The 13316-nt window shown below is 42.4% G+C and overlaps 1 protein-coding gene across 3 annotated transcripts; it reads left to right on the forward strand.

Annotated features, from left to right (window-relative positions):
• Positions 1 to 11422, forward strand: mtx3 (metaxin 3). Of its 3 annotated transcripts, none has more exons than XM_031804480.1 (9): positions 1 to 126; positions 2880 to 2949; positions 3296 to 3372; positions 4018 to 4113; positions 4291 to 4473; positions 5368 to 5444; positions 5542 to 5696; positions 6103 to 6211; positions 8236 to 11422. In XM_031804480.1, the coding sequence occupies exons 1-9, from the start codon at positions 46 to 48 to the stop codon at positions 8249 to 8251; spliced, it is 864 nt and encodes a 287-aa protein (XP_031660340.1). In that variant the 5' UTR covers positions 1 to 45; the 3' UTR covers positions 8252 to 11422. The 3 variants fall into 3 exon arrangements, with proteins under 3 accessions (XP_031660340.1, XP_031660338.1, XP_031660339.1); XM_031804478.1 differs by having other exon boundaries at positions 2 to 126; positions 6103 to 6191; XM_031804479.1 differs by having other exon boundaries at positions 2 to 126; positions 4021 to 4113; positions 6103 to 6191.
• The last annotated feature ends 1894 nt before the right edge of the window (positions 11423 to 13316 follow it).

The following is a 13316-nucleotide window of genomic DNA, read 5'->3' on the forward strand; positions in this document are numbered from 1 at the left end:
ACTTTTTTTTGACCACCCACTTCCTGATCACGGCAGCAAACAAACATGGCGGCCACCATGGAGCTGAGATGCTGGGGAGGTGATTGGGGTTTGCCTTCCGTCCACACAGAGTCTCTCATAGTGCTGGTAAATGCGTTCATAAAATACGAAATTATGATATGATCTTTGTGTCACGAATGTTGTACTGCATGGCTACATTTCTCATTGTTTTATCTGACAATCTTCACCTTTGATGATGCAAAACCATCAACAAGACTGAGCAATTTTAGCTAGCTAGCTAACATTAACAAACTGGAAAGTTAGCTAAGTATTAGTGGTAGAATCGATATTTGGTATTTTGTTTTTTCTAATCATCTAGCCTTTTAGAGGCTTTTCAATGAAAACTTGAACCAACTAACAACATGCACTGTTCAGAATTTGTCTAACTGTCTGTAGCTAACTAGCTACAGTAGCTAATAGCTGTCAGATGCCATTCTCATTGCTAACATTTCTTCAAGTTCAAGGTCAGCTCTATCTTGATTTACTACTACTGTCCTCGGTACGACCATTCTCCTGTCTTCTTATGCTTAACTGTGTAGTTATGTATCCCAGTAGTTAATTTGAACATATCCCTATTTTGCTAGGACACTTGCATGATCCCGTTCCCTATAGGCTAGTTGCAGATACTGTATGAACAATGCAACGAATTTGCACAAGCTCTCATAACAAGGTGACACCGTTCCTGTTGAAAAAGGTGTACAGCTGCCAGATAATTTGCTGGCTGACAGTGTCAACAAAACAATTTGGCATGATTACTATAAGCCTACATGTTTCCTGCACTTCCTCTGTTTGGACTACACTTTTTCTCATAGCTACCTTTCTGGGCTACTCTTTGCCTAGCCATATCTATTGACTAAAAGGACAAGACGCTTAACAATCTAAGTTCTTTGTATGAGATACAAAGAACTCAGATTGTTAAATGTCGTCTCTTTTTAAGTCAATAGATATGGCCTCACGTTGCCATGTGTGTTATCACTGTCACTTGTCCACTAGGACTGCCATATCTGTATTGTTGTTCTTGGTGCTTACCCACCATGGTGATAGTCTGCTTTTAGAACTGGAGCCAATGCCAAATGATACCTAGTGATATCTTGTAGGGCCGTGACGATACCAGTATAGCCATACTTGTTAGTGCGGTGGAAACAAAACGAGAAGCTTCAGACACACTTTATTTGGATAGAGCATCTACAGATGGACTATCAACAAACATTCTGTTGATAAGCAACTGACTATCTGTTGATAAGAAACTGCTTGCTGAGGTTAGGGTTAGGGTAATAAGGGTACGGGGTAAGGTTAGGGTAAGGTTTATAATAAGGGTTAAGGTTAGAGTTAGGGAAAGGGAAAGGGTTGAGGTTAATGCCAGGGTTAGTAGATAGTTAGTTGAAATGTTACTGATAGTCCATCTGTAGATGCTCTATTATAGACTATCCAAATAAAGTGTTACTTTAACTTTTGGGAGGAAAACTGCACTAATTCTGCAAACAAACATGTTTAAGTTGTCACCCAGAGTCATATGTACTTATTTTCTAAACTATAGCACACACTATTTGACATACAGTTTTTTAAAGGACCAACGAGTTTGGTCTGCTTCGTGGTTTAATTTTTGCCATGGAAAAAATATTGTGATTCTGGTATCGTCACAGCCCTCATATCTTACAGAGCTTAACATGCCATACCCCAGAAAGCGTACTACTTTGACAACATTGATATGAAAGCCTATATAGTACTCTGACAACAAGGATATGAAAGCCTACATAGTACTCTGACAACAAGGATATGAAAGCCTATATAGTACTCTGACAACAAGGATATGAAAGCCTACATAGTACTCTGACAACAATGATATGAAAGCCTACATAGTACTCTGACAACAAGGATATGAAAGCCTACATAGTACTCTGACAACATTGATAGGAAAGCCTACATAGTACTCTGACAACATTGATAGGAAAGCCTACATAGTACTCTGACAACATTGATAGGAAAGCCTACATAGTACTCTGACAACATTGATAGGAAAGCCTACATAGTACTCTGACAACATTGATAGGAAAGCCTACATAGTACTCTGACAACATTGATAGGAAAGCCTACATAGTACTCTGACAACATTGATATGAAAGCCTACATAGTACTCTGACAACATTGATAGGAAAGCCTACATAGTACTCTGACAACATTGATATGAAAGCCTACATAGTACTCTGACAACATTGATATGAAAGCCTACATAGTACTCTGACAACATTGATATGAAAGCCTACATAGTACTCTGACAACATTGATATGAAAGCCTACATAGTACACTGACAACATTGATATGAAAGCCTACATAGTACTCTGACAACATTGATATGAAAGCCTACATAATACTCTGACAACATTGATAGGAAAGCCTACATAGTACTCTGACAACATTGATAGGAAAGCCTACATAGTACTCTGACAACATTGATATGAAAGCCTACATAGTACTCTGACAACATTTATATGAAAGCCTACATAGTACACTGACAACATTGATATGAAAGCCTACATAGTACTCTGACAACATTGATATGAAAGCCTACATAGTACTCTGACAACATTGATATGAAAGCCTACATAGTACTCTGACAACATTGATATGAAAGTTCATAGTACTCTGACAACATTGATATGATCTTACCTGGCTAGAGCAAGGGACAGTTCATGACAAATGACTGTCATGTCTTCTACCATTACTCATGGTTATTATTATTATGTTGGCTTTATAATAAAGTGTTGTTCAGTAAAGTTGTCAAATACTCTTATTTCTTGTCATTCCTCTGAACAACTATCGTATCTATGCTCTCTCTCAGGCCTATGCCAAGTTCTCTGGAGCCACGATCACAGTAACTCCCATAGACTGGACGTGGAAGACTTTGACAGGTACTGCTGCTTGGTTTAAAGTCCAAAGAAACAGAATTCAGTTGTTCTTATACAAGTAATAACATGATAATTATTATGTCATTTCACCATGTAAAAAAACATCACTAGGCTACTATAGTAGGTAGGAATAGATACATGACTATCTGATGCAAGACTATCAAATTGACTGCTTACTATACATATAGCACATTGTCAGTCTGAGGTGTTGTCTCTATGCCTGCTCTACTGTAGTTGTGTAGTCCATGACATTTGGATTGTGCAGTAGCACAGGATGAAAGACACACTGTCAAACTCCCCTATAACCAACACTACTGGCCCACTGTTTCCCCTCTATCCAACACTACAGGCACAGTGCCAGAGTTGGTCTACCAGGGATCCACAATAACCGAACCTGCTCAGATTCTCAACTTCCTGAGAAAACAGGTAAAGTCTCCTTTCTGCCTTCACCATAAATGACCTTTTTAAGAACTGTATTTGCAGTGCAGTGCTAACAACAAAGCCTGTGTGTTGTCTAGCAGAGGTTTAATGCAGACTATGAGTTGTATTTGCAGTGCTAACAACAAAGCCTGTGTGTTGTCTAGCAGAGGTTTAATGCAGACTATGAGTTGTATTTGCAGTGCAGTGCTAACAACAAAGCCTGTGTGTTGTCTAGCAGAGGTTTAATGCAGACTATGAGTTGTATTTGCAGTGCTAACAACAAAGCCTGTGTGTTGTCTAGCAGAGGTTTAATGCAGACTATGAGTTGTATTTGCAGTGCAGTGCTAACAACAAAGCCTGTGTGTTGTCTAGCAGAGGTTTAATGCAGACTATGAGTTGTATTTGCAGTGCAGTGCTAACAACAAAGCCTGTGTGTTGTCTAGCAGAGGTTTAATGCAGACTATGAGTTGTATTTGCAGTGCTAACAACAAAGCCTGTGTGTTGTCTAGCAGAGGTTTAATGCAGACTATGAGTTGTATTTGCAGTGCAGTGCTAACAACAAAGCCTGTGTGTTGTCTAGCAGAGGTTTAATGCAGACTATGAGTTGTATTTGCAGTGCAGTGCTAACAACAAAGCCTGTGTGTTGTCTAGCAGAGGTTTAATGCAGACTATGAGTTGTCGGCGAGGCAGGGAGCAGACACCATGGCCTACATCGCTCTATTGGAGGAGAAACTACGACCAGCCCTGGTAGGAACAACCCGTGTGTGTAGTTGTTGTGTGCTGATTGTTGTGGGTGTGTATGTTGTTTTGCACTGAGACACATTTTGAAAGTCCAGCAGTTTTTTGTTTGTGTACTGAGTGTTATGTGCCCTGTATTGTGTACTGTATTCTAAATATGTATTCTGTGTGTGTGTTGTCCTGTAGTTACACACATTCTGGGTGGATGCTGAGAACTATGCTAACCTGACTCGGCCGTGGTTCGCCTCCCGCTCTCCCTTTCCCCTCAACTTCCTGGTCCCTGGTCGCCATGCCAACACAGCCCTGTCCCGGATCCTGCTGACCAAGGGAGAGTCTCCTCTACACACTATCACTGAGGTGGAGGGAAAGGTAGGACAGATTCCCTCTACACACTATCACTGAGGTGGAGGGAAAGGTAAGACAGATTCCCTCTACACACTATCACTGAGGTGGAGGGAAAGGTAGGACAGATCCCTCTACACACTATCACTGAGGTGGAGGGAAAGGTAGGACAGATTCCCTCTACACACCATCACTGAGATGGAGGGAAAGGTAGGACAGATCCCTCTACACACCATCACTGAGATGGAGGGAAAGGTAGGACAGATCCCTCTACACACCATCACTGAGGTGGAGGGAAAGGTAGGACAGATTCCCTCTACACACCATCACTGAGATGGAGGGAAAGGTAGGACAGATCCCTCTACACACCATCACTGAGGTGGAGGGAAAGGTAGGACAGATCCCTCTACACACCATCACTGAGATGGAGGGAAAGGTAGGACAGATCCCTCTACACACCATCACTGAGGTGGAGGGAAAGGTAGGACAGATTCCCTCTACACACCATCACTGAGATGGAGGGAAAGGTAGGACAGATCCCTCTACACACCATCACTGAGATGGAGGGAAAGGTAGGACAGATCCCTCTACACACCATCACTGAGGTGGAGGGAAAGGTAGGACAGATTCCCTCTACACACCATCACTGAGATGGAGGGAAAGGTAGGACAGATTCCCTCTACACACTATCACTGAGGTGGAGGGAAAGGTAGGACAGATCCCCTCTACACACCATGGAGGGAAAGGTAGGACAGATCCCCTCTACACACCATGGAGGGAAAGGTAGGACAGATCCCCTCTACACACCATGGAGGGAAAGCTAGGACAGGAACATACACTGTGGGGACAACTTGATACCAAATGATATCCCAACCCTGCATTCTAAGTAAATTCACCTTTCCCTGTCCCCTCTCTCGTCAGATTTACAGTGAAGCTAAGGAGTGTCTGAATCTGCTTTCCCACAGATTGGGGATGGCCTACTACTTCTTTGGGAACACGTGAGTTCTTGTGTAATTTGGTCAGATGCTAGATTAGGCTGGGTGTGATTATATTCTGTGTGGTGTATTAATGTAGCTGTCTTTCTCTGTGGCCCAGGCCATGCAGTCTGGATGCATTTGTGTTTGGCTTTGTAGCTCCCCTCCACAAGGCCAGCCTACCCAGCAGCCCTCTGCAGAGCCACCTCAGACAGCTGGACAACCTCCAGCGCTTCTGTGACCACATACTCAACGCTCACTTCAGCAGTCATCCCGGTGAGACCAGCGCTCTACGCCGTGTGTGTGTCAGTTTATACATTGATGATTGCTTCAGGTCCAGGGTATTGGGTAAGGGTTACAAAGATCCTGCTGGGTTTTTAATAGAACGTGTCAGTGAAAATCTGGTGAACTTCAGGTCCTGCAAAGCCTTTTCTAAACACAGGACGTACAACTTTTGCCAAGTTGTCATTTGCAGCAGGAGCAATACCTAACCGTCTGTGTATGTGTCGGTGCGTCGGCGAACGAACACGGTTTATTGCTTCTTTTGTCTGGGCTGTGATGGAGAACTTCTGCTGCGTTCTGGCATATCTCTCTCTGCTCTCTGTATCTGGGCTTTCTTTGTATAATGGGCTCTCTCTCTCCCCTTGTTCCTGTTCCTGCTCCACCCACCCTCTCTCTCTAGGGTCTCCCCAGCCGGTTCAGGAGACGGTGGATGTCAACCTGCAGAAACTCACTCAGCTTGTAAACAAAGAGTCCAACCTCATAGAGAAGGTCCTGCTGCTCTCGTCTCCGTGTGTATTTGCGTGTGTTGTGTTAGTCATTCGAGTATATTGTGAGCATTAATTAGTTAGACACTTTTTTGTTGTTATACGTATTTCAAGATTAGTTCACTTCTTCTGTTTGTGTGTGCACGCTCGCATGCATGTTCATCCGTGAGTGCGTGTGTGTGTTTATATTGTGGTTAGTAACTGTGTTATACAGTGCCTTCGGAAAGTATTCACACCTCTTGTTATTTTCCTCATTTTGTTGTGTTAAAAAGTTGGATGAAAAAGAGTTGAATTGTCATTTTTGGTCAATGATCTACACAAAATAATCTAATGTCAAAGTGGAGGAAAAATTGTAACATTTAATGAAAATAAAACACTAATCTTGATTAGATAAGTATTCACCCCCCTGAGACAATACGTGTGAGATACACCTTTGGCAGCGATTACAGCTCTGAGTCGTTCTGGGTAAGTCTCTAAGAGCTTTGCACATCTGGATTGTACATTATTTGCCCATTACTCTTTTAAAAATTCTTCAAGTTCTGTCAAGTAGGTTGTTGATCATTGGTAGAGCGCCATTTTAAAGTCTTGCCATAGATTTCAAGACGATTTAAGTCAAAATTCTAACGTTCAATGTCGTCTTTGTAAGCAACTCCAGTGTAGATGTGGCCTTGCGTTTTAGGTTATTGTCCTGCTGAAAGGTGAATTTGTCTCCCAGTGTCTGTTGGAAAGCAGAAAACCAGGTTTTCCTCTAGGATTTTGCCTGTGCTTAGCTGTATTCCGTTTCTTTTTATCCTAAAAAAAAATCTCCCTAGTCCTTGCCGATGACAAGCATACCCATTACATGATGCAGCCACCTCCATGCTTGAAAATATGAAGAGTGGTACTTGGTGATGTGTTGTGTTTGTTTTTCCCCAAACATATTCAGGACATTATATATAATATATTTTTGGGAGTATTACTTAAGTAGGGGCGGCAGGTAGCCTTGTGGTTAGAGCGTTGGGCCAGTAACCGAAAGGTTGCTAGATCGAATCCCTGGGCTGACAGTAACCGTCGTTCTGCCCCTGAGCAAGGCAGTTAACCAACTGTTCCTAGGCCGTCGTTGTAAATAAGAATTTGTTCTTAACTGACTTGCCTAGTGACTTGCCGGGTGGCGCAGTGGTTAAGGGCACTGCAGCGCCAGCTCTGCCACCAGAGACCCTGGATGCGCGCTGTGTGCGGCTTGGTTGGGTTGTGTATCGGAGGACGCATGACCTTCAACCTTCGTCTCTCCGGAGCCCGTACGGGAGTTGTAGCGATGAGACAAGATAGTAGCTACTAAACAATTGGATACCACGAAATTGGTTACAAAATGTTAAGATTTTTTTTTTAAAGTGCCTTGTTGCAAACAGGAAGTATGTTTTGGAATATTTTTATTCTGTGCAGGCTTCCTTCTTTCCACTCTGTCATTTAGGTTAGTATTTGGTGAGTAACTAAAATGTTGTTGATCCATCCTCAGTTCTCATATCACAACCATTAAACTCGATAACTGTATTAAAATCCCCATTGTCCTCATGGTGAAATCCCTGAGCCAGTTTCCTTCCTCTCCAACAACTGAGTTAGGAAGGAGCCAGTATCTTTGTAGTATTTGGCTGTATTGATACACCATCCGAAGCGTTGTTAATATGCTCAAAGGGATATTGCTCAAATAGTATTTAGGGTTTGTGTTTGTATTTTTACACATCTACCAGTTGGTGCCCTTCTTTGCGAGGCCTTGAGAAACCTCCCTGGTTGGTGTGGTTGAATCTGTTCTTGAAATTCAGTACTCGACTGAGGGACCTTACAGATAATTGGGGTAGTCTTTCCAAAAAATGTATGTGAATTGTTAGCACAGTTTTACTCCTGAACATATTTAGGCTTCCCATAACAAAGGGGTTGAATACTTATTGACTCAAGACATCTCAGCTTTTCATTTTTTATTAAGGTTTTTTACATTTTGAGATATTATTGTGTGTAGGTCAGTGACACAAAATCTCAATGTATGGTTACTGACTGTGTTTGTTCTCCTGCAGATGGATGACAACCTGAGGAGCAGCCCTCAGCACAAACCCCTCAGAGCAGACCCCAGACCCAGCCCGGGCAACGACAAGAGCTCTACCCCTGCCTAACCCCTCACCTCTAGCCCTCGACCTCTCACCCCCGACCAGCCTGGTGGATGGGAGGGGTGCTGTATTATACTAAACCTGGTTCTGTAAATGCCCTAGCCTGAGTGCCAGTCTGTTTGTACTAGCATGCCAACTCTTTCTTACTCATTGACAAGCAATGGAGTTGGCAAGAGCACAAACAGATCTGGGATCAGGTGACAAATACCCTAGGTTATTCTTTAAATTATGCATTTGATTGTTTTAGACAGTTTATGCCTTGCAAGTGTAATTAAAACTGCCCTGAATGGAAACTATCAATGAAGAAAAATAATGGCAGAATTGTGGACTATTTAGAGATGATGATGTCTGTAAAATAGATATGGTTTCATGAAATGAGGGAGAAGTGCACGGCGAAATGGAAAGGTTTTAGTGGTTTAGAGCGGAATGCTGAGGACTGCTACCAAATGAGAAGCCTTTAAACATTGAAAGGCAAGAGGCAGGAAATGAGAAGGCCAGTTGGTTTAAAACGCTCTGAGAGAGAGGTACTGCCTTTCTACTGACCTGCTGTAAGATAGGGAAAACCTTTTCTAACAGATTCTAAAGGGTTGAAATGACTGAGGCCCCAATTCATTCCAACCTGCATTGTAGTATGTATTAAACACAGGAACATGTGAACATGTTTTCTATCCTGTGGTTGGGTAATATCCAAATGCAAAACTCCTCCCACCGGTACATGTACTGTAGATGCTCTCAGGTTTCAGAAATAGGTTGTGTTCATGGGCAGTGGTCGTGTAAACAAGGTTACTGCATAAACACTAATATGGCAGGTTTGCTGGAATTTATTCATAGATAAGGGCTAAGTCTATGCTAAATATACAAGGCAATTATTCTTTAGCTCTGTGGTATAATGGGAAATAAAATGTATGGGTCACTTAATCTACATGTTTGTAATGAACAGTACAGGTTGAATTGATGCATCATTTTGAGAGATTCTGGTGTAAATGAGGTCATTACTGACAGGCAGGCACTGACACTGGTCTACTTGAGTTTTGAAACGTCATAGCTACTGTAGTTGCTGTTGCACAGTCCTAAATGATCAGAATAATGCTCTTTCCGCACCTGAGGACTGACTCGACCGTTTCTCTGCTGAGACTCGACGCACGCCCCAAATGGCACCCTATTCCCTACATGGTGGGCTACTTTTGACCAGAGCGCTATGGGCCCTGGTGAAAAGCAGTGCACGATAAAGGGACTACAGTGCCTGAAACAGGTTTTCCTCGAAGATTTTGCCAGTGCAAAGCTGTATTTCTAGCTGTCTGTGGTGGTTCCTTCCAGACCTGATGTATCTATGTACATAATCATTAAATGTTCGTATTACTTTATGAGGGCATGTGTTGTACAGCTGTCTAGTTTCAGTTCATATTGAATGGGGGAATGTTTAATACAATGCAGATGATTTTGTTTGTTAGCCTGTCACTTATTTTACTGAGGGAGATGTCTAAGCCTAAAGTTTTCCCTTTAACAAATAGATCATCTTTACAACTGTTGTTAAGGTAGCTCTGTAAATAGACTTGAAGTATATATGTACAGTATGTATGCTATCATATCGCTGTAGAAGTTAGCTCGTTTAATTAGCTATAGTCCTGCCTCTTCATTAACAGATCGAGTCGTCGTGATCGTAACGTTGTATCATTGTAAATACATTTAAATACTAATCCAATGCATTTAATTCGGTATTGTTTCTTTATAACGGTGCTGCTTAGATGAATGTGGTTCAACTCTCCTCGTGTGTTTTCTTTCTTTAACTAAGACTGAAGTGAGTTATTGATTCTACAGCTTCATTTATAAGGCAGACGTGTTTTAGATTATTGTTCAGCAGTATCAGAAAGCACTACGTTTGTATACTGCCCTACAAAACGCAGTACCTATGTTTGTTTGTTTTTTACTGCAAAATCTGACTTCAAAGTCTTTTTATGTAAAAGACAGCAATTTCTGATATATTCTGATCAAAATTCGTAGTTATTGCGTTTTGCCTTTGTAGGGCAGGCAGTATATTGTGAGTTATTTTACTTTTGATATCAAATCCATCAAGTCTGATCTCAAACACAAACAAAAAAGGTGTAATGGATTCTGACTCAAAAGACGTTGCATATTTTCTCTTTTGATCTCGAATTCGCCCCATGTTGTGGAGTTGTTTTTGTAAAGATGTGTTTTGTTGATCATGATTTTGTCTATATTAGTTATGCTGTGCCTACATCACCATCGCCTTGTCTGTTATGAGCAGGTCCATCTATTTGGGAACATGCTGTGCATTAGACAATGATGGAGAACTCTGCTAACATACTGTACGCCATCTCTGCCTGCAGATGTCAGAAGTATGTCATTACTGCATGTTTGAAGTATGTCATTTGTCTCCCACTGACATCCAGAGCCATATATTTATATGACTCTGGTGACATCCAGCATCAGCTACTGTAATAGTGGCTCTATTCACCTGAATGTTCCATGTTGTTTCCTGTGCTTTGCCTTTGCTGTTGTTTACTTCCTTTGTTGACAGGATTAACAGGGACTGTTCAGTGCTTAAAGGGAATGTATCCATGTAGTGAATATTCCCTTTAAGCAATGAATATTATTCACTTCATGGATACATTCCCTTTAAGCGCTATGGAATTAGTTACAACTGTATTCATTGTTTTGGTTTGTGTAAGAAAGAAGAACTGTTGGAATACATGTATAGGAGAAAGGGAGACAGTATTAGGAAGGACTGGTACTGTGTGTCTTGATAAGACTGCAGAAGCGATTGTACAGCTGTAAACTACTGTAACCAACTTTCTCAGATTAAACTCATGTTTGGAATTGTAATAACACTATTGTCACTTTTATCCAAGTTCAGAAAGTCACAGTTAGGATTTGGCCCATTGTCCTTAGCTGGTCAATACTTGAAGTTCAAACAACTTTAGTAAATTCATTCTTCTGAGGTTTTGTGATGGGATGAAAAACAGAGTTTTAACCATGATATTGCCATTGTAATATCATATTCCTGGTTCATTCTTTGTGCATGGTTGCACATGAATGCTTTCATTTCAATTTAATAAAAGTATAACCTAACCACCTATTTAATTTGAGTCTATTGTAAAATGAAGAACAACCTAATTTACAAAATTGCGAATCTTCCCTGCCTCTCCCATTCACTCTCACTCTCTCTCTCTCCTCTGGTTGTGTTGTGGCTGGGTGGGTAAATCTCCTCTTTGTTTTGTCTTGGCAATCAGCCTGGAAAATAAAAGTGATTAAACCAATGGGAAATGATGTAAAGCCCTGACCTCAGAAATAACCCTATTAGTCTGTCATTAAAACTGATAGACTTTACTAGCCTGGTGCCTGTGTGTTTCTGCTCTAGCCTGGTGCCTGTGTGTTTCTGCTCTAGCCTGGTGCCTGTGTGTTTCTGCTCTGGCCTGGTGCCTGTGTGTTTCTGCTCTAGCCTGGTGCCTGTGTGTTTCTGCTCTAGCCTGGTGCCTGTGTGTTTCTGCTCTAGCCTGGTGCCTGTGTGTTTCTGCTCTGGCCTGGTGCCTGTGTGTTTCTGCTCTAGCCTGCTGCCTGTGTGTTTCTGCTCTAGCCTGCTGCCTGTGTGTTTCTGCTCTGGCCTGGTGCCTGTGTGTTTCTGCTCTAGCCTGCTGCCTGTGTGTTTCTGCTCTAGCCTGCTGCCTGTGTGTTTCTGCTCTAGCCTGCTGCCTGTGTGTTTCTGCTCTAGCCTGCTGCCTGTGTGTTTCTGCTCTAGCCGGTGACTGTGTGTTTCTGCTCTAGCCTGGTGCCTGTGTGTTTCTGCTCTAGCCGGTGACTGTGTGTTTCTGCTCTAGCCTGCTGCCTGTGTGTTTCTGCTCTAGCCGGTGACTGTGTGTTTCTGCTCTAGCCGGTGCCTGTGTGTTTCTGCTCTAGCCGGTGCCTGTGTGTTTCTGCTCTAGCCGGTGCCTGTGTGTTTCTGCTCTAGCCGGTGACTGTGTGTTTCTGCTCTAGCCGGTGACTGTGTGTTTCTGCTCTAGCCGGTGACTGTGTGTTTCTGCTCTAGCCGGTGACTGTGTGTTTCTGCTCTAGCCGGTGACTGTGTGTTTCTGCTCTAGCCGGTGACTGTGTGTTTCTGCTCTAGCCGGTGCCCGTGTGTTTCTGCTCTAGCCGGTGACTGTGTGTTTCTGCTTTAGCCGGTGCCTGTGTGTTTCTGCTCTAGCCGGTGCCTGTGTGTTTCTGCTTTAGCCGGTGCCTGTGTGTTTCTGCTCTAGCCGGTGCCTGTGTGTTTCTGCTTTAGCCGGTGCCTGTGTGTTTCTGCTCTAGCCCGGTGCCTGTGTTTTTCTGCTTTAGCCGGTGCCTGTGTGTTTCTGCTTTAGCCTTCCACATGGAAGCCATTAAGTGTTTTCTGACCAGCCACACGTTTCACTTCTGCACATGCACCATGAAAACAATGCAGAAATAAATCAAATAATTTCTCCTTACCTCTCTCTCGTTTATGAAGGGAAGTATCAAAGGACAGTCAGAGGTGGTGCGGAGCCTGGAAAAGAGTCATGTAATTATGTTGGGAGTGAGATAATATATTTCCTTTGGAAAAAGAGAAGGCCTCAGCATAGTTCTGAGATTAGGTTTTAGATCAGGCCAGCTCTGCTAATAGTTGTTTATTAGAACATTTAAAGATGTTAAATACCAAGTATCAACGCTTACAGCCTAAAGTGGATCTAAAACCTTTTCTCTAACTTTTCCAACAAGCAATAAAACTATCAGTAGCCTGGGTGTCATTTTGTGTCTGTTTTAGCCAACTATAGCCATCAAATCTGGATATTCTTGAGAAAGGCTCAAGTTGATATGTGAAGAATAAAAAATTAACTCTACTATTCTTGCCTTTTCTAAAGTACGTTCTCTGTGTGTGTGTCTGTCTGTTTATCTGTCTGTCCGTCTGTCTATCTGTCTGTCTATCCGAGCCAGAAGGTATCAGGAGGCATCAGTGTGTTTACTCTGGGCAGTGAAGA

Source organism: Oncorhynchus kisutch, linkage group LG3 (genome assembly GCF_002021735.2).
Source record: "Oncorhynchus kisutch isolate 150728-3 linkage group LG3, Okis_V2, whole genome shotgun sequence".
Taxonomy (NCBI): Eukaryota; Metazoa; Chordata; class Actinopteri; order Salmoniformes; family Salmonidae; genus Oncorhynchus; species Oncorhynchus kisutch.

Bases quoted from the DNA above. Each gene is read 5' to 3' on its own strand.
- mtx3 (XM_031804478.1), top strand. From the start codon at position 46: ATGGCGGCCACCATGGAGCTGAGATGCTGGGGAGGTGATTGGGGTTTG. The intron at 3,373-4,017 runs GTAAAGTCTCCT...TGTGTTGTCTAG, and splicing joins TCAACTTCCTGAGAAAACAG to CAGAGGTTTAATGCAGACTA. The intron at 5,445-5,541 runs GTGAGTTCTTGT...TCTGTGGCCCAG, and splicing joins TACTACTTCTTTGGGAACAC to GCCATGCAGTCTGGATGCAT.